General features: G+C 38.1%; 1 protein-coding gene across 1 annotated transcript in view; it reads left to right on the top strand.

Moving 5' to 3' along the window:
- Nucleotides 1-24,804, top strand: part of ADAMTS3 (ADAM metallopeptidase with thrombospondin type 1 motif 3) — a 269,433-nt gene that overhangs the window by 218,941 nt on the left and 25,688 nt on the right. The window contains exons 10-16 of the mRNA XM_036763494.1: nucleotides 2,686-2,818; nucleotides 5,073-5,186; nucleotides 10,531-10,676; nucleotides 14,645-14,820; nucleotides 17,425-17,558; nucleotides 18,875-18,998; nucleotides 24,121-24,201. Of these exons, the coding sequence (XP_036619389.1) occupies nucleotides 2,686-2,818; nucleotides 5,073-5,186; nucleotides 10,531-10,676; nucleotides 14,645-14,820; nucleotides 17,425-17,558; nucleotides 18,875-18,998; nucleotides 24,121-24,201 (908 nt within the window). The remainder of the gene's footprint in view (nucleotides 1-2,685; nucleotides 2,819-5,072; nucleotides 5,187-10,530; nucleotides 10,677-14,644; nucleotides 14,821-17,424; nucleotides 17,559-18,874; nucleotides 18,999-24,120; nucleotides 24,202-24,804) is intronic.

A 24,804-nucleotide genomic window follows, 5' to 3' on the forward strand; every position in this document is an offset into this window, starting at 1 on the left:
GTCATCTGGCCAAAACCCCTTCAATTTATAGATGAGAAACTGAGGCCCAGAGAGGCCACAGAATCACAGAGTTAGAGCTAAAAGGGACTTCAGAGACCATCTAGTCAAACTCTTGTTTTAAAGATGAGAAACTGCATCCCAAAGAAGTTGGTATTTGCCCAAGGGAATTCAAGTGTCGGGGCCAGGTTCTGAACCCAGGTCTTTTGCTTCTTTGATGGGTTTGGATTCATGACCTAGTTTCAGCACTTACTATGGGTATGAGCATGCCAAAGTCCATTAACCTTTCTGAACCTCAGCTTTGTCATTTATAAATTGATGATCATGCTGTTTATACTGTGTGTCTCACAAGGTGGTTGTAGGGCAGGATCTCTGTAATTCTAAAGATGCTATATAAATGTGAGCTGCTTTTATTATCTTTATCATTACCCATCTCACTTTTCTCATCTTTTTGGACAGAATTCAGGTAGAAATGGTGTTCAGTCAAGTCACTATCCTGCTAGGTGGCACCATAGTGCACAGAGCACTGGGACTAGAGTCTGGAAGACCTGAGTTTGAATTTCTGCTTCAGATAGTTACTAGTGGTGACCCTGGGCAAGTCACTTATCTCTGTCTGCTTCAGTTTTCTCCTCTATAAAATGGGTATAAAAATAGCACCTACTTCCCAGGGTTCTGGTGAATATAAAACGAGATAATATTTGTAAAGTACCTTGCAAACCTTGAAGTTCCATATAAATGATTATTATTATATTTGATCTTTTAATATGATAATTAACATTATATTTTATTATTATGTGATCAACAAAGTAATACACTATATTAACATATTATATTAATACTAACAATCAATATGAGGGGCAGCTAGGTAGCTCAGTGAGTAGAGCACTGTCCCTGGAGTCAGGAGGACCTGAGTTCAAATCTGGTCTCAGACACTTGACACACTTACTAGCTGTGCAACCTTGGGCAAGTCACTTAGCCCCAATTGCCCTGTCTTCCCCCCTCCAAAAAAAACCAAACAAACAAAGTGATTGATCAATATGATTACTATCATAACACAAACTAGGATAACTATGTAACATTATATATTAATGAACATATTTGCTGTTATAGTTGATATTTGTTAAATTAATCGTATATTAATTTATTTGATATTAAAATTAATATTTATTGAATAATTTAAGAAATGATATATAAAATAAATTTAATAATTAATTTTATAGTTTAAGTTATTTTAAATAATTTAATTTGATTTAGTAATATAATAATAAATAGTGTTTAATTATATTTAATGGACTATTAAACAGAGAGGTAAAAATGGCTTTTTGAAATTCATATAATTATTGAGTTGTAAATTCATTTTCTGTATCTTTGGGAGATCTTCAGTATGAGACAGGACAACAGGAGTGATTTGTGCTTGCTGCCATGTGATTTTAATTTCTTTCTTTGACTTCTATAGCTTCGGAAGCTTTATCATTTTGTGTAGTTTGGAAGTAATGAAAATTTTTATAAGGCTACAATCTATCCGAATTGTGCTCTTGAGTTTTTACAAATCAGCGTTATGTTGGTGTTGTTGTGGACACCAGTTCTGTCTGTGATTATAGTTTCGTCATATCATAATTCACTTGTTTGATCCTGAAGGGTAGTTTAGAGCCGCGTCTGTGGGGCAAGGAATTGTCATTTGTTAGTTTTTGAAAGGCAAAGAGTTTCTGATCTACAGTCCTACCCCCCAGGTCATATTTTGTCTTTCATATTGGGTTGGTGTTAAATTTCTGCAATCTTCAGTGATGTGTCTTATACATATTCTACCATTTTTTTGTTTGCATAATCTCCCTTGTGCAGTAAGTCCAGGCTCCTTGAGGATAACATGAAAAGCCTTTTTCAACTCATGGAATTTTGCCTTCATGATAAAAAAAATATTATTTGGAGTAGATAAGTATAAAATTCTTAGTGTACAACAAGGAAAGATAGACACAGAAGATTTTGAGCTTGAATCCAGAAGTTAACCTGGGTTTGAACAAATATTCGTAATTCTCCAGGAAAGATACATTAAGGTATCAAGAAGAAAGCTGTGACTATACACCCAAAAATTTACCAATGTCCTGAAAGCAAAACTTCGTTTCAAGAATATGTTGAAAGCAACCAAAGCCTATGAAATGCTAATCTTGACATGCAATTTCAGATTTTTAAAATGGACCTTAACAGATTTGGAAAGTACTCTAACAACAGCCTGTACAATGTTAATGAAACACAGGGCTTATCACCCTAAGGCAGCTATGGGAAGACTACTTTCCGGTAAAAAGGAAGGAAGCAGATTGACAACATATTCTCAGAACACATGATAAATAGGTTGAAAATGTACAGAAATACTTTTGGAACCAGCACATGTAACTGCATCATGCAATGGTAAATGCTGACATTAGCTACATGCCATTAAATTTTTCACATGCAACCAAAAAAGATTTGCATGTAGATGGAGCTTATGATATAATTATGATGCAAGAGTAGAATTAAAAGGCCCCTCGAGGAAGATGTCCATATGAACTCATCCTCCTCCTTCTTTCTTCTCCTCATTTGCTTTTTCCCCTTCCTCCTCCTGTGTGTCCATCTCTTCTTCTTTTCATTATGGTTATTGTCTTCATAGAAGTATATCCAAAAATTTAACTGTTTCCATTACTTACCTTCTCACAGTTCCTATGACTGTCTTCTTGATGACCCTTTTGAACACGACTGGCCCAAACTCCCAGAACTACCAGGAATCAATTATTCTATGGATGAACAGTGCCGCTTTGATTTTGGTGTTGGATATAAAATGTGTACTGCGGTAAGTCACCCAAAGTAATATTAAAATGTAAAAGATAAAATCCGTGCACCTAATTCTGATTAGATAAGTTGTGCTGAATGAACATCCCTCACATGAATTGATTTATACTATGGCAGAAGGTGACTGGGCTCAGATCTACAGAGACTTAGAAAGAAAAGGAGCAAAGAGATAAAAACCCATTTTATCCTGTGACTCAGAAGCCTCAGTGAGGAAGTCTAATTCTGTTTATTGCTTTTCTTCAAGTTAAAGAGCAGTGATTGATAGACCTACAAGAAAAGAGAGTAGCTAACCTTGATGATTTCACACAGATTCCTTAAAGTCCATCTTTCTTTTTTACATTCAGATTAGAGCTAGGCAAGTTCCTTTGTCTTATAATAGAAAGTAGTCTAACCACAAATAATTTAAAAGCACTCTACTTGCCTTTGTCTCAGTAATGTCAGGGAAGCAAGTTTCATTTGCAAGGAAAAGCTTGTTGGAGGAAAACTCCCAAGTACAAGATGTGGTAGTGAGGGAGGGAGAGTTATCTCAAGGCTTGATGCTCTAGTTAACCAATGTGGACAAATCCAGAGTTTATCTAAAGAGTTGGGGAAAAGGTCGTGTGTATGTGTGTGTGTGTGTGTGTGTATGTGTATACAGATGCACATATGTGTGCATATATGTACCTACATTTGTATGTATGTATAATATATATGTACTTGTATCTATTGTATATACACAGACATACATGCATGTTATCTCCTGATCAATCTAACAGAAAGGACACTAGATTTGGAATGAGAATACTTGGGTTTGATCCCTGGTTTTGATATCTTTTACATACATGAGAATAGGCAAATTAATTTTATTTCTCTGAGCTTCACTTTTCTCAGATATGAATAATATTTTTACTATGTCATAGGATGACTGTGAGGAAAAACCTTTGTAAATGATGGAACACTTACAGGGAATCCCAGAAGTCCTAGTTCAGTTTTAAACTCTTCAAGCTTAAAACTTGTATTTTATCCTAGAGGCAATTGGGAGCCACTGAAGATTTTTGAGCAGGGGAGGTCAGACATATGCTTTAGGAAGATTGTTTTGGTACTTGTGGGGTAGATGGATTGGAGAGAGGAGAGACTGGAGAGACTTTAAGGTATTTAAAGCTTAAAACTGTACTAAGACTTTTGGGACACCCTGCATAAATGTACCTCTCTCTATATAGATCCAAATCTATCTATCTATTTATCTATTTATCTATCTATCTATCTATCTATCTATCTATCTATCTATCTATCTATCTATCTGTCTGTCTGTCTGTCTATCTAGCTACCTAGCTAGATAGCTAGCTACCATCTCTTTATCTATCAATTGATCAATCTATCTCCCTTCTCTATCCATCTCTCTCTCTCATCTCTATCTATCTATCTATCTATCTATCTATCTATCTATCTATCTGTCTGTCTGTCTGTCTGTCTGTCTGTCTGTCTATCTATCTATCTATCTATCTTCCATAGAAGTCTGTGTTTGTGTACACATATATTTAGGTTGTGAAATACCAAATTTCATATTAGGAAAATATGGTGGAAATAACTTCCTCACCTAAGAATTCCCTGTATTGTTGAAATCACAGGTTCAGTCCCTATCTCTATAGATACCTCTCAAATAATATACCTTTCAAATATAATGGTCCTTTTTTGTTCCATTCAACTGAATGAATTACACATGATTACTGTTATAATTATTAACTTAGTTCATATTTATAGGGACACAATAGAATTATTTTGATTGAAGCTTTGTCTTACCTAAAATTTGCATGATAATAGTCACTATCTCCTTCCTGCATCTTAACATTGTGAATTTAACTATATTAAAGATAATGACATAGTGTTAGATTTAAAGATGGAAAGGACCTTGAAGGCAAGCTCCTTATTTTATAGATGATGAAACAGAGGCCCAGAGGTATGTAATCAATTTCCTTCATATCAATAAACAAAGCAGTTAAGCCTAATTAGTTGAGTAATCATGAGATTAGAAATTAATTAATTTGACATTTATTTATTTAGCAATTTATTAATATGATATTTTAGATAAGCCAAAAAAGATTATTTATTTGGGAATTACATAAGTCACCATTCTATGTAAAGCATACTGTAATTTTTGCTAATGAACTAAAATGAAATATAAACAAGAAAGATAATATGAGGTAGATATGAAACATACTATTTTTGAATCTTATATTACCTACAATGTCATTTAAGCATTTTACTCCATTTTGCAGTTCCGAACCTTTGACCCATGTAAACAGCTATGGTGTAGCCATCCTGATAATCCCTACTTTTGTAAGACTAAGAAAGGACCCCCACTTGATGGGACCGAGTGTGCCCCTGGGAAAGTGAGTATATCTCATTCAAACTTTAACCTTAAAATGTTCTAGTGTGTGTTTGCATAAAGGGGAGTGACAAGTTATAGAGAACATATACCTTTCTTTTCCCTACTGTATTGGTAAGTTTAATTAACCGCTGATGTTTCAGAGTTCAGTGTAATTACACTTTTGAGTTAAAATGCAAAGCACTAATTCATTTACTAAAGCTTGTGCCCTCTCGGTGGGATTGAAATTACTTTTTGGGCTCTTCCTTCTGAAGGTTTCTTGGCAGTGATGTTTTGTAACCCCGTACAGAAGAAGCACTTGCTTTACTGGGAAAGCTGCCCAGAGTGTCTTATACCTTAAAGGAATGTAGGTTGGACTACTTAGACAATTTTGGTCCATGGATAGACTATACTAGTAACAGAAACATATATATATATATATATATATATATATGTATATATATATATACATGTATATATACATACACACACACGTACCCAAACAAGCAAAAAAAAAGCCATATTGAGACCTCCAGTTGACAGGCCTTATCTACATTAACAATAAAATGATTTGAGTCATTTTTCAGTTATGTCTGACTCTTTGTGACCCCATTAGGGTTTTTGGGGCTTTTTGGTGTTTCTTTTAGCAGAGATACTGGAGTGATGTGCCATTTCCCGCTCCAGCTCATTTTATAGATGAGGAAACTGAGGCAAACAGAGTTAAGTGACTTGCCCAGGGTCACACAGCTAGTAAGTGTCTGAAACCAGATTTGAACTCATGATGAGGAGTCTTCTAGACTGTAGGTCTGTTACTCTATCTGCTGTACCACTTAGCTCCCCCAATAAAATAATATACATTGACTAAGAATTTTTTTTTCCTGATGACTTTGGCCTTGCTAAGGCACTTTGTTCACACCTCTTTATTCACTTTACCAAACTGTTTTACTTATAGCTGCACACAGTTGCCAAAATGATATTCCTAGAACACAAGTTCACTCCCCCCTCTCAATAAACTCTAGTGGTTCCCTAACACCTCTAGAATTGATTACAGATTCCTCTTTTTAGCATTTATAACACTTCCCAACCTGGCTCCAACCTATCTTTCCAGACTTATGACAAATTGCTTCCCCTGTTGTATTCTTGGTCAGGCAAACTGGCCTTGCTGCAGCTTGTTCAAGACATTCCATTCCAAAGACCTCCATGCCTTCTTCTCACTGGCTGTGCCCCAGGCCTGGGATGTATTCCCTTGTCACTTTGACCTTTTCTGGGTTCATGTAAAATGTCACCTCCTACAAGAGACCTTTAATGAACTGCTTATACTCATCCCCATTATCATGAATATATTTTCCAATGACATTCACATTGTCTTCCATTTTTTCATTCCTTTGGTTCTGTTTTATAATATCTTGATTTCTCATAAAGTCACAAGCTTCCACTTGCTCCAATCTAATTTTTAAGGTGGTATTTTCTTCAGTGGTCTTTTGGACCTCCTTTTCCATTTGGGTAATTCTGTCTTTCAAGGCATTCTTCTCCTCATTGGCTTTTTGGAGCTCTTTTTCCATTTGGGTTAGTCTATCCTTTAAGGTGTTATTTTCTTCAGTATTTTTGGGTCTCCTTTAGCATGACTTATTTTTCATGGTTTTCTTGCATCACTCTCATTTTTCTTCCCAATTTTTCCTCTACTTCTCTTACTTGCTTTTCCAAATGCTTTTTGAGCTCTTCCATGCCCTGAACCCAATTCATATGTTTCTTGGAGGATTTTGATGTAGGCTCTTTGACTTTGTTGACATCTTCTGGCTGTATGATTTGATCTTCTTTGTCACATAAAAAAAAGGAATCTTAAGTTTGTTTTTGAGTCTGAGTTTTAGTCTGAGTTCATTTTTACTGCCTGTTCATGTTCCCAGCTACTTGACCCTTGAGCTTTTTGTCAGGATATGACTGCTTGTAGAGTAGAGAGTACTTTGCCCCAAGCTTTAGGGTCCAAGCACTGCTATTTTCAGAGCTACTTCTACTCTACCGTCACCCCAGGCTCTGTCACAGCAGTACTTTTCCTCCCCCAAGAACCACCAACCAGGACCGCAATTCAGATCCAAGCAGGGCACAGCAAGACAATCTGTCTTTGTGCCCCCAAAGCGCTCCTTGCATTCCCTCTCTTATCTGCTGCTAGATTTCTCCCACTGTGTGAGCCAGGGACTTGGGAAGCTGCTGATGCTGGCAGTCTGGAGGCAACCTCAGGAGCTTCCTGCTGCTACTACCACCATGACCTCCTCCATCCCCAGAGCTGGGCTGGACTGCTCTGAATACAATCCCACAGTTTCCCTCTAACCTGCTCTTTGGCGTTTGTGGGTTGAGAAGTCTGGTAACTGCCACAGCTTGTTGTTTCATGGACCCGAGGCCTCTTCCAGCTGGCTGACACTGGGTCTGGTCTGTCCTGGTGTGGCCCTGACTGGGCTGCCCTCTGCTCTCAGCACCATGTGATAGACCCTTCCCGGCAACCATCCAGGCTCTCCTGGGCTGGAGATATGTTTCCCTCTGCTATTTTGTGGATTCCTCAGCACTAGAATTTGTGTAGAGCCATTTTTACAGGTGTTTGGAGGGATTTGTGGGGGAGCTTAAGCAAGTCCCTGCTTTCCTGCTGCCATCTTGGCTCTACCCCCTCCATGAATATATGTTCTATTTACATATATATGCATGTGTATTTGCATATATATAATATATAATATGTCATATATTATCTAAGGTATAGTGAATACATTAATTATATCATTATTTTAATTATATTAATTATTATTATATTAAATGTTTAATTTATTAACTATATGATACATTATATAATATATCCCATCTCCCAGTACTTAGCACAGTGCCTGGCACTTCATAAACACTTAATAAAAACTTACAGATGGATTGAATGGTAGCTCACACTTTATTCATACAGGCATCTTTTTCTTTAAGAAAGACCGGCATTCCAAAGCCAAGACTTCAAAAACAGACAAATTTAGAGTTGATGCTTTATTTTAAAATAAAAGCTTTCTGGTAGGATGTCTCTAACCAGACAGCTCTCCTAGAAAACCTGAATGGTAATCCATCCTGTGCCAGTTCTTACCCATGGGAAGGTTGACAGTTCATTTAATCTTTCTGAGACTAAGTCTTTTAACCTTCCTTATAAGGTTGATTTAAGGCTCAAAGGAGGTAGAGTGTGTGAGAAAAGGTTTTCAAAATGAAGGTCAGTATGGATAGAATTTATTATTGTTGTTATGTAAATCAATATATGGCACTGCTACTATTATTTTAAAGGGTATAAATCTTACCTTTGGGGGAGCTCCAAGACTGTGGCTGATGATATACATGAGAGAGGGCATAATCAGATCATCCCTCATTCGAGTGCCCTGGGTGACCCCTACATTCTTGTTGGTCATGATAAGATCCTTCTGCTTTAGTGTGGATTCGGTGACTGTTAGAGTTGGGATGGGGCATTCTCTGGAATCTATTCTCACTACTCCAGAAAGTTCTGAAAAATTAAATCACATATTAATGGTTTTGTTCTCACTATGTATGTAATTTTTTTAAAAAAATCTCTTCATTCTGCTCTGTTTTTTCATGACTGTGATTATTTAGTTTTATTTAGGGAAATAGCTATAAAACCTACATCTAAATTCCTTTTTCGATAATGCACATTTCAGGTTTCGTATTATGTTTGGGGCTAATTTCAAATATTTCCTTTAACTGAGAAGTGGAGAATAGAAAGTTTTTATCTATCAATCAGTAATCATTATAAATAATTATTTGCTAAGGGGCCATTACATTCCATACATTTACATTCTGGTGGGGGAGACAATATGTGTATGTAATCATGTATGCAAGGACACTTTTAAAGTCTCTCTGAAGAACTTTGGGATTGATTATAAGACATGGGAGACACTGACATAGGACTGCCCACCATAGCGTTTCTGTATCAAAAAAGCTGCTGTACTCTGTGAGCAAAGCAGAATTGCAGTAGCTCAAAGAAACGTGAGATGTACAAATTTAGAGTCATCTCTACTTCCAATGTTCCTACAGACTATTTGCACCTGATTTGTGGTAGAGCATTCCAAGTTCATATTGGTCTGATCAGCCACAGTCAGACACTCTCTATCTTGGCCCTAACATGGTGATGGCATTTTGGTCCTCTTTGAGAACAAAGAATGACAACTAAAGTGCGTGCGCGCACAGACGCAGACACAGACACAGACACAGACACAGACGCAGACACAGACACACACACACACACACACACACTATTTAGTATACCACATACTACGCAGCCAATGTGTTAGAGTAGGGACTTGAATCAGCTCTTCCTATTCCCTCCAAGGCCATCTCTCTATCCACTATGTCGTGTTGTCTCCCTACATAACTACAGAGGACCATTGCCACCGTTGCAAAGTGCTGCCAGAGTGGATTCCCTAAAGCACAATTCTGATGGTTCTATTCTCTCTTCCACTCTCTCCCCAACCCCCATTAAACTTCAGTGGTTACCTTTCATTTCTAGGATCAAATATAAAATCTCATTTGGTATTTAAAGCTCTTTACAACCGGGCCTTAGCCTAGCTCTCCAGGCTCATTCGCTTTATTCCTTTCTTTGTACTCGTTGGTCCAGCCAGAGGGACTTTATTTGTTCATTCTTCACAGGTGACATTCCATCACTCATCTCTGTGTCTTTGCCTTGGCCATGTTCCATTCCTAGAAGGTGCTGCCTCCTCATCAATGCATTTTCAGATTCCTGCTTTCTGTCAGGACTCATATCAATTGATACTATCTGTATAAGTCTTTCCCTGGGTGCTAATGCCTTCTCCACCACAAGTAACCTTAAATTTTTTTTCTGTGGATGTTTTGCATCAACCTATATATGTGGGGCCAGGTGACACAGTGGATAGAACACCAGGCCTGGGGTCAAGAAGACCCAAATCTGGCCTCAACATTTAGTAGCTGTATGACACTGAACAAGTCACTTAATCCTATTTGCCTCAGTTTCCTCAACTGTAAAATAAGCTGGCAAGGCACCCCAGTATCTTTGTTAAGAAAATCTCAAATGGTGTCACGAAGAGTCAGACACAACTGAAAAAAAATGGCTCAATAACAACAAATATATTCACAACTAAAAAAAATGACTCAATAACAACAACAAATATATGCACAATATAAACTTGAAGGCAGGGGTTGTTTTAGTTTTGTCTTTTTATCTCCAGCATTGGCATAGAGTGGGTACTAAAATGACTGTTGGTTTATTGATATGCATCATATTCTACTGCATGTGAATTATTTTCATATTATTAATCCATCAATATTAATTATGTTAGTAATCTAGTTCATATCTTGATTTTTTCAAGTGGTGCTACAAGGGTCACTGCATGTGGAAGAATGCCAATCAAGAGAAGCAAGATGGAAACTGGGGGTCCTGGACCAAATTTGGCTCCTGTTCTCGTTCGTGTGGGACAGGTGTTCGCTTCAGAACACGTCAGTGCAATAACCCAATGTGAGTGAGAATGTATTTTAGGATAATTGTGTAACTGCTGTAATTAGTAGGCTATTGGCATATTGGACTAGACCATAACCTCAGAGCCATTTCTATGGAGCCGCCAATTGGAAATTTGGGCAATTCCATGTGTATCCATATGATAAGTAAGAAGTAAAAAATTCATTAAAATTTCCAATACATTTTTCCAAATTTGAAATAGCAAGAAAGAGCCCTTACATGGGTCACATTCCCCATGGGTTAACCTTTCTGACTTGGTGCTCTTACTCTCAGGTTGTGTCCCCAAAGGACTGCTGTTCCTCCCAGGCTCCAGGGTAGAGATGGTGGGTCTTTTGATCTGTTCTTTGAATAACTCAAGAGCCTCAACTAGTGTTTTTCCTATCAGTAGCTAGCCAGAGCAAAGGCATTTGCTAAAATGTCATAATGAAAACAGCAACTATAAAACATCTCCAATTGTTATGTAAATCTGTATATGCCACTGCTACTATTGTTTTAAAGAAGATAAACGTTGCCTTTGGGGGAGCTCTAGGACTATAGCTGATGATAAACATAAGAGAGGATATAATCACAGCATCTCTCATGGTACTACATTCTCCTCTTCCCATATGCAGCATTTGTAAGAGTGGGCACAAACTTGGAGTATATGGTAGCGATATGCAAGAAACCCATGTAGCCAAGGCTACTGCCTCCTCTGTTACTACCTGGCCTAGATGTCCTTTCTTTCCTGTGGAGGCTTCACAAAGTTCCACCCTTCTTGTTATGTCCCTTCTGGATGGGATGCTCACCTGGTATCCCAAAGTCTACCCCTGTCTGTGGTTTAATGCTTGATTGCCAAAGCTATCTATATCCAGCTCTATTCTTTTCTCCCAGAGAGTCCACTCCTCTAACCTGTCAATGTCTATCAGAAGTATTTGTGTCTTCTAAAACTATAACTTAAATTCTCTCAAAGTGACTTTCCAAATGTTGGATGGGTATTTCCCTTTGGAGAGTAGCTCCATTGCTAGATGTTATGGCCAGTGGAGGGAAGGAGGATGAAAGGAGAAAAATCCCCCCTTCCTCTTGCAAAAATTGTTGTTGGGTTTTTTTTCAAGGGCTGGGTTCTTTTCCTATTTGGGGCTCCTGGAGCAGATTGTCTTAAGCTCTCTAACCTACTATCATTTAACAACCACCATGACATATGCCCATCTTCTACTAGATAATTGGGAGGTGTCCCTCTAATTAAATGAAGGCCTTTGCATACCATAAAGAATTGACAACTTTCCTATTTTTGTCTTCTTTTTTTCCAGAGTCAAATTTTTGTTTGTTAATGTTTTTGTTATTTATGGCTTCCTTGGGTGCTGCATTTCTTTCTTCTTTTCTTGTATTTCTGCTGTCTGGAGTATTTGCAGAACGAATAATCTATCATGTCTGGTTTCCTTTGTAGCAATGCTTCTAATGCCTCTCTCTTATTGAACATACCTTTTTTCATGATTATTAGGTTCAAGTTTATAACATGTGTCATCTTGGGTTGCATTTTGAGCTCTTTTGCTCTTTGGAAAACATTATTTCATTGGGGTTTTTTTTTGCGCTTTCTGGTGGGTGTAGAATAGTTTTATGTTATTTGAATTTCCTTTATATTTAAAGGTTTTTCTCCTTTGCTTGCACAATTTGTCATTTGTTTTTGCCATTGTTCAATTCAACTACTATGTGTCCTGGAGTTGGCAGCCCAGGATTGTTTGTTGTTGTTGTTATTGTATGTTTTTTCTGTAGGTGGGCTGTGGATTCATTCAATTGTCATTTTACTTTCCATATTCAGAAGTATCAGATCTCTTCTCATCATGATGTTCAGATTTTTTGACTTGTATTATTCTGGGAGAAATATAATCCTTCAGTTGTCTCTATGCATCCTGTCTTCATAACCAATATTTTGTTTTAATGTTGCTCTTTGCTTCTCTTCTTTCAGATTGTTCTTCACTTCCATGTGTTTACATTCCCGATCTTTTATATTCTCTTTCATTTCTTTGGTGTAATTCACTGTGATGGATTTGAGATTTGCTATTCTGCCAATTTTTGCTGGCCAGGCCATGAATTCTCTTCTCTTGAACTGTTTGGGATGAACATCTTGATGTGGCTCCATATTCTCTTGGGGATCCACAGGGCCCTTTACTTCACTGGGTATTTATTCATTTTCCTTTTAATTTATTAACAGAGGTATTTGGACTTGTTAGATGATTGGGAGGCCATATTTCCTTCTGTTATTAATGGCTTCCCCATTGGTTTATTGGGTTGCACTCAAGGTATTTAACTGAGTTTTCTTCCTCCTAAGATGTTTGGTCATTTCAATCTTTTTTCTTTATATTCCTTATCATTCACTTTCTAATTCCTTCTTTTTGAATGGCAATTTCCCTGAGGGCTAGACCCCAAGGCTATCTCAGTGTCCTCTCACACTGGAGAATTCACTTTCTGCCAGCCTCACTTTCTGCCCTAAGAGACTTCTCTGGGAAACAGAAGTGCCGCAACTGAATTCCAGTCCCCTTTCATTCAAGCCTGGTGAAGTTTCCCACTCAAGCTAGGGCCCTGCCTTAGCTCCATCCACTGCTTAGTTGTCTGACTGATGTTACTACAGGATAGTGGGCTGCCACACTCCTGCCCCGAGCACAACAAGCTTCTCACTTTCCTGTATCTCCACCTCCACTGCATAGCGTGCATGTACATAGGGGAAAGAGGTTGTAATTAGCCTACCAGGGAATGGGGACTGGTGAGAGAGGGGTACTCAATGATCTTGTTAGGGAGTAGCGTCTTTTCTTGTTAGTTGATTGGGTTGTTAACTTATTATAGTTCTTGGTGGCTAAGACTTAAAATGGCTGCAGTTGATTTTTACCTGCTGTGCACAATTCTTTTTTGGAGAAGTTTGAATGGTCATGAGGTTTAGAGAAAATGTCCTCTCCTCCATCTTGTTAGTCACATGTCCCAGAAACCTGATTGACACCTTTTTCATCCAACACCTATTGTCTTACAATTATACCCTGGGAGTGTTGGCACCTTGTCACCTCAGGTTTGGATTCTGGGCTGTCATAAGGGAAGGGAACTAAATCCCTCCCCCTCCTTTAAAGATGTAATTTATGCCTCTTTCTTTCCCCTTTTCCTCTCTACTTCAGTTTTTTTTCTATTTCCTGTTACTTTCCTTAGTTGTGACTCTCTCCCAGTCCTGTTTCTTTAAAATATCCCTGCCTCCCCAGAGTTTTAGGTAATCTAGGGAGATTTAGAACAATTATCACCCTTGCATCCTGGCTCATCCTCTTGCCTATACTATCCCATCTTTCTCCATGATGGCTTTCTGTGCTGGCACTGAAGGTGAAAAGAGATAAGGAAATGGACTCACCCATCTTCATCTCTACTCTCTAGAACAGCATCTTGCCCAGGAATAAACAGGCAATTTTCCAAAGTGTTCCTAAAAGGCAAAAAGAAGAGATTCTTATCTTTCTTTGAGTTAAGCATAGCTAAGAAGGCCCTACTTTGGATGGATTTTTGGACTAACAATCTTCTCCAGTCTCTTCTATCAGGCATGAATTTGCTGTTAATTCTGGGTTTTCTGCCCCTCTCTAGGTGGGTGCCAATTGCAGATGGGATCTGTTGCTTCCTCAGGATAAGATCTGATCAATACTTCCTTCAGTAGGGATATAAGCCGTGTATGTTGGGGCAGGAATCCCTTTTCTAGGCACACATATTCATTTTTTGTTGTTTGTTTCTTTCTTTCTTCTTTGTGCCTATTACATCAAAATGTAGGTTTCTCAGCTTTCTTCATTTTTCCTATGTATGCTGTCTTTCCCCCTGTGGTAGAAAGGTTTTTAAGCTGGGAAGTCTGATTCCAGTCTCTTGAAGCTGGCAGCCCAAAGCCTCTGGCATCATGCCCTTGGGCACTATGTAAGGAAAACTTCCCATGTGAACCAAGAGCCAAGAAACCTTCTTAAAGATTGTCTTTTCTTTAGGCCAATCAATGGTGGTCAGGATTGCCCTGGCGTTAATTTTGAGTACCAGCTTTGTAACACTGAAGATTGCTCAAAGCTTTTTGAGGATTTTAGAGCCCAGCAGTGCCAGCAGCGGAACTCCCACTTTGAGTATCAGAACAGCAAACACCACTGGCTACCCTTCGAGCATGCAGATGGTGAGTAGAGTTCTCGTGTTACTCATGTCTTACCAAGGACACTTCGAAATTTAAGTTCAAGATCTATTGGGTTTATTGAATTTGACATGGCGACATGGGAGGTAGGTGCTGGTCAGAAACCCTCGCCTGAGTTTTCACATGTGAGGACACGCTGAAGCTAATAAGTCACAGCTGCCTTCTGTGCTGTGACATAGGAACTGGGATGAGTGAGCTGCATAATGATTCAGTGTCCAAACTGGAGTCTTCTTCCTGAACAGTAACTCTTGAGCATTTTGGCTGACGAAGGGTTGATCCAGAACACACACACACACACACACACACACACACACACACCTCTGTGAAACACAAGAGTATTTAATGGATGGATTTGTAGAAATTTTTCTTATTCAGCAAAAACATATTTGATATATATTGACGTATCATGGCAGCGTGGAAAGAGGCTGTGGAGTCAGATGACGTGGGTTCAAATCCCACATTTGATGCTCATTACCTATATATGACCTTATACCAACCACATAATGTTCCTCATAAGTGAAATGAGGCCTTTGGTTTCAGCTCCAGTGTCTACACTCCATCCTACCTTTAGCTCTATGATCAAGGGAAGGGAAGGGAAGGAGAAGACAGAAGGAGAGTGCAGGGGAGGGAAAGGGAAGGGAAAGGGAGGTAAGAAAAAGAAGGGACCCTAGTACACTCTTATTCTAGCAGTGATTATCTGGAGAAGGACTAAAAGAGTGAAAGATTGTAACCCAGTCCTGCTGAGTGCTAGATCTCAGTACCTCCTTGCCTCTATCATCCCTTCCTAAAGATGAAGCAAAAAGACATGCCACCTCCTCTGGCTGCTTCCCCGTCAGAACGATAGAAATGGTCAAGCAGTGGCCAGCTCAGCTTTTGGGTTTGCAGGGAAGGCGTTCTGAATGTGTCCACTAATATTCCCAGTTTTGCCAGGGTACATGAACAAGAGTGACAAAATGACCTCTCCTTGGCCGGTCTTCTCCTCAGATTCCCTGAGGGGAGGAGATAAAGTCATAGCCTTCCTATTTTGAGTACCCCTCTATATCTGAGGCTGGACCCCCAGCTTCCTCTAGAATCATGAATTAAGGGAAGCTGAAGGAAAATCAGAGCAATTAATTCTGTCCTGACCAAGTAAACCTACTTCTTCTCAGATTTATTTCTGGTGAAAGTTGACATTTTGGAGTCCAGGAATCACAAGACTCCAAAAGAAATAGGTCATTGAAAGGAATAACTGGGAAACCTTTAATAGAGGCAGCATTCAGTACACTACCTGCCATCTACAAAACTCTAAAAGAAGAAACCGGGCCACCAACTGGGAGGCTGTTTGCCTGATCACAATTCAGTTCATCTGCTTTAGGGCATTCCCCCCCTCCCCCCACCATGTTTTGATATTTCTACTCTGGCTAATTTTGAAAAACCCAGCTCTTTGCTGGCATCTTTAGAAGCAGGAATAAGATCAGCCTCTCAGATCCCACTTGTGAATGTAATGTTCTGTGACTTAAACGTACTTTAAAATTTCATCTCCATTCACAGAGTTTTTAACGTACTGATAAGTAGATTGAATTTCTGCCAGAACTGTTACTTCAGTTTGATAGGCAGCTAGGTGATGTAATACTCTGGGAGTCAGGAAGTCTTGAATTGAAATCTTGACTCAGATATTCGCTTTATGATACTGGACAAGTCACTTAACTTTTCCTCAGCTGCAAAACAGGAATGATTGCAATAGCTCTCATGAGAATCAAATGAGATTAGGCCTATAAAGCATGTTTTAAAACCTTAAAACCCTATATAAATGCTGGCTTTTTTATTTAGAGCGAATCAAAGACAATAACTGTGAGACTACAGCACAGTATAGCCTACCTCAGTGCCTATTTTAAAAGAGGTAGGACTACCACTGTTAGAAGTTAGTTAGAAGTGTATGACTTCATTAACAATATACTATGCTGTCTGTCTCTAGGTGGTACAGTAGATAGGGCCCTGGACCTGGAGTTAGGAGGACCTGAGTTCAAATTTGGCCCCAGACGCTAGTTGTGTGACCTTGAGCAAGTCACTATAACTTCTGTTTGCCTCAGTTTTCTCATTTGAAAAATGAAAATAATGATAGCACCTCCCTCCCAGGTTGGTTGAGGATCAAGTGAGATAATATTTATAATGTGCTTAGCATTATGCTTAGCATACAATAGGGGCTTAATACATGCTTCTTTCCTTTAATTCTCACTCTTGTCTTAAGTACATATGCAGAATTCATATCAAGATAGCTTTTATTAAAAACTCATGAGAGCCTAGATATTATGTTCAGTGACTCTCACAGGCCAAAGAAGTGGCAACTCTGTTGTATCAGTTAAAGCCAATTGGAATATGCCTCAAAATCTGTGTTGGGCTCTTGTGCCTGGATAGTTCAGATTTACACTTAAAATTCTGAGAGTGTGGATTTGTTTCCCGTGCGTTGCTTGCTTTTCTTTATTTGTACAGCATCCCTTTTGCCTTCAGGTGACTTTGTCAAAACTTTCTATTTTAAACGTAAAACCAACTGTACTGTTTAAACCAGCCCATCAAATGGAAAGAGTTGACGTTCTTCTCCACTCTCTGTAGCCAACAAAAGATGCCACCTTTACTGCCAATCCAAAGAGACGGGAGATGTTGCTTATATGAAACAGCTGGTGCATGATGGAACCCGTTGTTCTTACAAGGACCCATATAGCATATGTGTGCGAGGAGAGTGTGTGGTACGTCCAAAGTGATTCCCAACTGATCATTATGCATTATGTCTTACTCTAACAATTTTCCCTGTTATATCATCTTGGGAGGGATGGATTGTAATACAGATATGTTAGGAAGAGGTCCTTTAGGTAATTTCTTAACCCTCCAACTCCAAATGCTTTTATGGACAATTCGTGCCTGTCCTGTGGGCACGGAGGGCCTTCTGAACTCATATTGGTCTAATCAGCCACAGTCAGACACACTGTACCTTGCCACCAAAATAGTGATGTCATTTTCATCCTCTTCAAGAATGAAAGGCACCAACCAACCAATCTTTGAAAAATATGGTAATAGCATCGTTCCAGAAGACCATATTCTATTTCTGTACCTAAGTCAAGTTGTGTTATTTGCTGCTCTTGTGTTGGCAACAACAGCTATGACCACAGCAGCCACAGTGATGATGGCTGTAGGATGCAGATCACTAACCTTGGAATGAGAAAGACCAGTTAGAATTCTGCCCCAGAAATGGGCAAGTCACTTAACCTGCCTTTGCTTCATTGTCCTCTTCTATAAAATGGGGATAATAATAGTGCCTACCCTACAGGGTAGTTTGTGGGCAAACAGTGGCCCAGTGAATAGAGTACTAGGCTATAGTCATGAAGAATCAACTTCCTGAATTCAAATGTGGCCTCAGACACTTACTGTGTGACCCTGAGCAAGTTGCTTGACCCTGTTTGCCTCAGTTTCCTAATCTGTAAAATGACAGAGCACTCCAGTATCTTTGCAAAGAAAACTCCAAATTGAGTCATAAACAGTCAGGTCTGAATAATGACTCAACAACAATAACAAAGGATAATTGGGGGGACCTAAAGAAGTAATATTCACTGAGCACTTTGCAAATCTTAAAGTAGTTCAGAAATTGTAACTCGTATTACTATTATTTTTATTACCTATAGGACTAAAGACAAGTCATTTATCCTCTCTGGGCCTCAGTTTATTCATGAAAAAGACACATATATTAAGGGCCAAACAAGTAGTATAAATTAATATAGATCAGGGAGATGCAAAGTCCTGCTGTCAAAGAGCTCTGAGTCTAGTAAAAAATGTTTTTAATTTGATCCACAATCTGGACACATCTGAACAAATCAGAAGGGAAGGAGAAAAGATTTAATTGGCTCAATTTTACTGCTCATGGACATTTCTTTAAACAGAAAGAGAAAATGGAAGCCAGGAAGTCCTGGGAAGATGCAGATCATATGCCTTGTTTCACTTGTTCTGGTTGGGCTGATCTCTGGTACAGTCTAGTCCTAACCTGGCAGCCTTTATGGTCATTTTTCTGCAGAAAGTGGGCTGTGATAAAGAGATTGGTTCCAATAAGGTTGAAGATAAATGTGGAGTCTGTGGAGGAGATAATTCTCATTGTCGCACTGTGAAAGGAACATTTACCAGAACTCCCAAGAAGCCTGGTAAGATCAGTGTTTGCATGTGTTCATGTAAATGCTGGTACATTGTTATTTACAAATGAGAGATTTTCCAAATCATCTTCCCTCCCCCTCCAAGCCACTCTGTCCTTAGAAATCCGAAGTGTCATATGTGTATATACATGTATGCACACATATGTATATGTGTGTGAGTGTATACGTATGTGTTGTTAAGTTTGTGGTTTGGTAGATGAACACATAGTGATCTGTAATAAGATATATTCATTTGGTTTTTTCAATGTAATTATTTTCTTGGGAAATATATACGTATATATAAATTATTTTACTGAATTCATATATACCTCAGTACTTGTGCAGAAAAAAATCTTATGGAGATCAATGATTATAAGCATTTAATATTCTTCTTTGTAAACAAAAAAAACAAGTGGAATATTTGGATGACATAAATCTTTTATTTAATAATTTGCTTTGGAATTTTTGATTGAGCATCAAAGGCCTTACAAGGAATGCAAAATCTCATTTTCAGTTATTGTGGTTTTGTGTTCTGTACTCATTTTGCTCTTTTTATTTTCATGGTGAACAGGTTTATTCTGTCCCTGTGTCTTCCAAGAATACAAAAGCCAAGCTTTAAATCTTTTTAAATGACTACTTTTAAATTAGAATTAAGGTTCCACTAAAAAGTGAGATGTTCACTATTTGGTAACTGTCCTGCCTTGGACACTGTCTAGCTGCATGACCCTGAGAGAGTCACTTAACTTCTCTGTGCCTCAGTTTCCCCATATGTCAAGTGGGGATAATAGCCCCTCCCTCCTAGGGTTGTTGTGAAGATTAAATGAGATAACATAAATAAAAGGCTTTTTAAACCTGAAAGCACTATTATTGAAAATTATTATTAAAGCTGTCAGTATTATATAATCATCACAGGAAGACATCCTATAAAGGAAAATGGCCTGTTAATGTTAAGTTGGATGTCACCTTTTATAGCGGTTTACAATAGGATTTAAAATTTTAATGGATGATGTTACCATGATGCAATATTCAGCTCCTTCTGAACATAGAGTAATTAACAAAAGTGCTGATGTTCTATAAGTAATATTTTCAAGATTTGAATTTTTCAGGGAGCTTCAAACAGAAATATTTTGCTCTAGGACGACTTATTTGCAAGGAGGATTCCTCTACAACTCATCAGATACTTGCCGAGAATTGCTAACTTTCAGCAGTAGCAAGGGTTGTTCACCCATTTCAATGATGAAGGGATCCCAAATGCGGGTATGGCGTTTGCTTGGGACCATGACAAGATCCCTGTGTTGACTGACTCAGGATCCATGGAATAGATCAAAGTTTCTCCATGCATTTTTATATCTCTCTTGTGAAGATGCAAACCTACCAAATTAACCTGGGTATGCTCAGATAAATATGATAGAAGGAAACCATATCAGATCAGCCATTGGTTAGATTTTCTTCTACAGCCTTGACTTGAACCCGCGTAGAGTTGACATTTTGAAAAGAATCTTTCCACTTTATGTAGCTCATAGATGTTAATGGAGTTCTTAGGATTTCAAGCTTTAAGAAAATGTCAAGATGATCCAATGAGTTCTCCCATTTCGCAGATGATAATATTGAAACCCAGAGAGGTAAACCAATTTGCAAAAGGTCATAAAGAGCAGTGCTTTTTATTATACTAAACTGTCTGTGACAGTATGTGCTATATTATTGACCCATGATCCCTAATCTCTGCAACAGAATGAAATGCTTTTAGAAAACAAACAGTCAGTTGCATGGCATGAACATTATAAATGTTCCATCACTGAATGAAACCAACATAAAATTTGATGATTTTGAAATAGGATTTTAATATAAAATATTAACAACATTATTGCAATATTATGTGACAAGTTTTATGGTTCATGCCTTTTATTTCTATCCATAATTCTATCTATTTGACATTATATGATTAAACTTAATGACTTCTTATGAGTGTGGTTTTTACAAAGTAAAAGTTAGATGTTCAGTAAAACATTTCTTCTTTGTTATATGTTACTCATTTGAGGCCCTGGACAGCCATTGAGGAACATTTTTTTTCTTGTGTCAGATGCCAATGTTGGATGGACACGAGCATATCACACATTTTATGGCATGTCCTCTTATGCCTTCCAAGAGTATCTTAACCCAGTCTCTGAAAAAGTGGGGAAAAAATAAATTTGACAAAATTCAGACTGGAATATCATTGTTACCAAAATGGCCTCCACGGAAATGGATAATTTTTAAAATTTTATTTTGCACATAACTTTTATTCTTCCAATTTACTTTATTCCCACACAAGCCAGCAACACAAATCAAAGGTTTTTAAGTGCTACCTTTATTCAGTACAATAGCCCTTTGAGGAAGTAAAGGTAACTTCATTATGGTGCAAGGATTTGGGCCCCTAATCCATTCCCTCCATCTCAATTTTTTTTGGGCAATGCTGTCCAAAATTATTGGTGTGTAATTTTTAATAACATGAAGACTATATTTAAAATGTCAGTATTTATTATGAGTTTATGAGTTATATTATTATTAGTTCTGTTATTATGAATTCATGTTGTGGTCATCCTATAAGCACCCTCTCTGAAAAATCAAGCATTTATTAAGTTCTTATTATGTTCTAGTCACTGGGGATACAAAGAAAGGCAAAAACAGTCTCTGCTATCAAGATTCTTAAAGTCTAATAGGGAAAAAACATTCAAAAAACTATGTAGAAACAAGATATTTACAGGATAAATTGGAGGTTATCAATAGAAGAAAAAGCATTAGCACTAAGGGAGATTGGTTGAACATGAGTAACGTGCTGTGTTTTCTTTCTAAACAAAGTCCCTGAATACCTAAAAGAGCATTTAAAGCATAACGTATTCTATTATGAAGGTTGTATGGAGTAGGGATGACATTTCAGATAGCATAAATATAACCCTGTGGTTTAAGGCAGAAGTCATGGGAATGAATCTGTGATAGAATATTAGTGATAGGATATTAGAGAAGGCTTTCCTCAGTCACGGATCCCAATTCAAATTCAATATTAATTTGACATCAATTGCTTTGCAGGGGTATTGACAACATAGTCATTCAATAGACTAATTAACCTCTTCCAACAGGGAAACACTTAAGCAAGAGATGCCAAAAGGAACTCAAGTTACTGGAAAATGAAATCTGCAAGTATCCAAACTTAAAATCACTTACATGATTTTTCATTCATACTTAGTCTTACTTTCATTGACTATTAATTTGTCTCAGTCTTATTCACATTGATAAAATGCCTATGGAAGACAACTATAGTCAATGAAACAATAAGACTTTGGTTCCCCCACTCACTAACTGAAGAAATTTTATTTAAGGGAAGACAAGAGGAGCCTTCACATTGCCCAAAGGAGCTCGCAATGTATCTCTTTCTGAAACAAAGGCAGCTAAAAATGTTCTGGGTGAGTTATGGTAAATGGAAATGGCAGCAAGATGGGCCTCTGTGATTGGCATAAAGGAGTTGTCTGCAATGGCTTCTGGAGCTTGGCACATAGAAGCATCCCAGATAGAGGCAAAAGTGGTACATTTCATGTGGTTTTTGATGCAAGAATAAGGCTGTGTTATTAGGGCACCATGGTTGCCAATCCATTCAATCAAATTACTAAGGCATTTTGGGAGGATAAATGAGTGAGGATATTGTTTGGGTTGATTGCACTGAATATTTAACTGAATTGATTTGTTAATTTTGCTTTTGGGCACAGACTTTGACCATCTTCTCTGCAGTTAGTCATCATAAACTGTAGTCTCTGACTTCAAGGGTGAAAAATAAATCTCTGTAACCACCAACATAAATGTCAGACATAACCTGTGTATAATGGGCTAAGGGCAGTTGTTGCCTAGGGGCAAAAATGGCACAGTAGATAGAGTGCTAGACCTGGAGTCAGGAAGACCTGAGTTCAAATCCATTCTCAGACACTTACTAGCTATGACCCTGGGCAAGTCATTTGACCTTGTTTTCCTCAGTTTCCTTATCCATGAAATGAGCTGGAGAAAGAAATGGCAAACCACTCCAGTATCTTTGCCCCCCCAAAACACCCAAAAGGTGTTTGAGAGCCGGAAATGACTAAAACAACTCAACAACAACAAAAGAGAAATGGAGCATCTTGTTCATTGAACAGCCAAGAGGCCAGTGTCACTGGATCAAAGAGTATATAGGAGAAGCGGGGAGAAGTAAGTTATAAAAAGACTAGGAAGGCAGAGGTCCATGTAAGCATTCAATTAGTCAACTAGCATTTATTAATAATAATTGTTAAAATTAAAATAGTTATTAATAAATGTTTATAGAATTAAATTTATGAAATTATTAAGTACACACTTCATGTGCACACTAAATGCCATAAAACATTAATTTGCTGATATTGCTGAATCTTAGAGTTTGGCCAAATCTAGAAAACTAACTTGTTCTATTTAAATCTAACTACCAATCAGCAATCAATTTGCCTTTTCCTTTTTCTTTAGAGTAAAACAGCTTCCATCCTGATATAAAAGTATTTATTCACTCGAGAATTAGCTACCAGGGGTCACCATGTACAATTTTTAAATGGCAAATAAAGAAGGGGTTATTTAAGAATCCCATGAAGTTCATCAATCGGGGCAGAAGCCAAGACATGATGGCTGCTCAATGGGGAGAATGGTCACTTGCCAGAACATAGGAAATGTACTGCCTTTGCCTGAGTTGTTGGTTGTCATGAGACAGCACAACAAGAGGAGGGATGCATAGGTTTGTAACAACAATTGATAGACCATCAATGAGTGCTGAAATGTGGCCCTGAAGGAATGGGCTTCACATCCCAACTCCACCAAGTACCACCTGTGTGACTGAGCAATGCTCTTCATTTCTCTAGACTCGATTGAGGAAGCTGGACTGGTTAACTTTCATCACTAATTGATTTTTTCCCCCATTAATGAGTGTTTATCCCAAGCAAACACCAGATGTTACAAAACCTATCAGTATGCTGAAGTGACCAACTGCATTTAGGTTTGCATATGACCACTTCTGCAAGTAGAAGCGATAATAATAATAATATAGCTTGCTACTAACCTCAGCTATTCCTTCTGTTTCCTTCTTGTGTCCTGGTTACTGAACGTGCAAAAGGGTACCTTAAGATGTTTGATATTCCCCCTGGTGCTAGACATGTGTTAATACAGGAAGACGAAGCTTCTCCTCATATCCTTGGTAAGTGTTTCTATCCTTGCATTCTTCACTGAGTGCCAAAGTCTGCTTAAATATTCAATTATGAAGGAAATGCTTTAGTTTCAAGAACCAAAAGGACATTTTTAAAAGCAGTAATTGTATAGGGTTAGGGAGAGGGATGGGATTTGTGATTTCATTTGTATAGGAAACCTCCAGGTGAGAAAACTCTCTCCCAGTGCAGGTTATCACCTTCCCTGCAGGCTTAAAGAATCACTTAGGGATAAGTGACTAGCCCAGCACCACACAGACAATATGAAGTGAAACTCAATCCAGATCTCATTGACTTTGAGGTCAGGTCTCTCTCCCTGAGTGTGGCTGATGACTTTTCATGGCTCTGCCTCACAAATCCAATTCATTCCACAAGTCAACATATCACCCTCTTGACATCACTGGTCTTCTTCAAGATCTAAGGATGAACGATAACAACTCTCTCTACTATGAAACATTGTCTTTCAATATTCATATAACAGAATTTGACCTAATCATTGACCTATACTACGTTTACCTCAAAGCAAGATCCAATTCAGTTAAATGAACATTTATCATACTCCTTGATATGAAGTTTACTAAGCACTTGGGCAGACA

Source organism: Trichosurus vulpecula, chromosome 6 (genome assembly GCF_011100635.1).
Source record: "Trichosurus vulpecula isolate mTriVul1 chromosome 6, mTriVul1.pri, whole genome shotgun sequence".
Lineage (NCBI taxonomy): Eukaryota > Metazoa > Chordata > Mammalia > Diprotodontia > Phalangeridae > Trichosurus > Trichosurus vulpecula.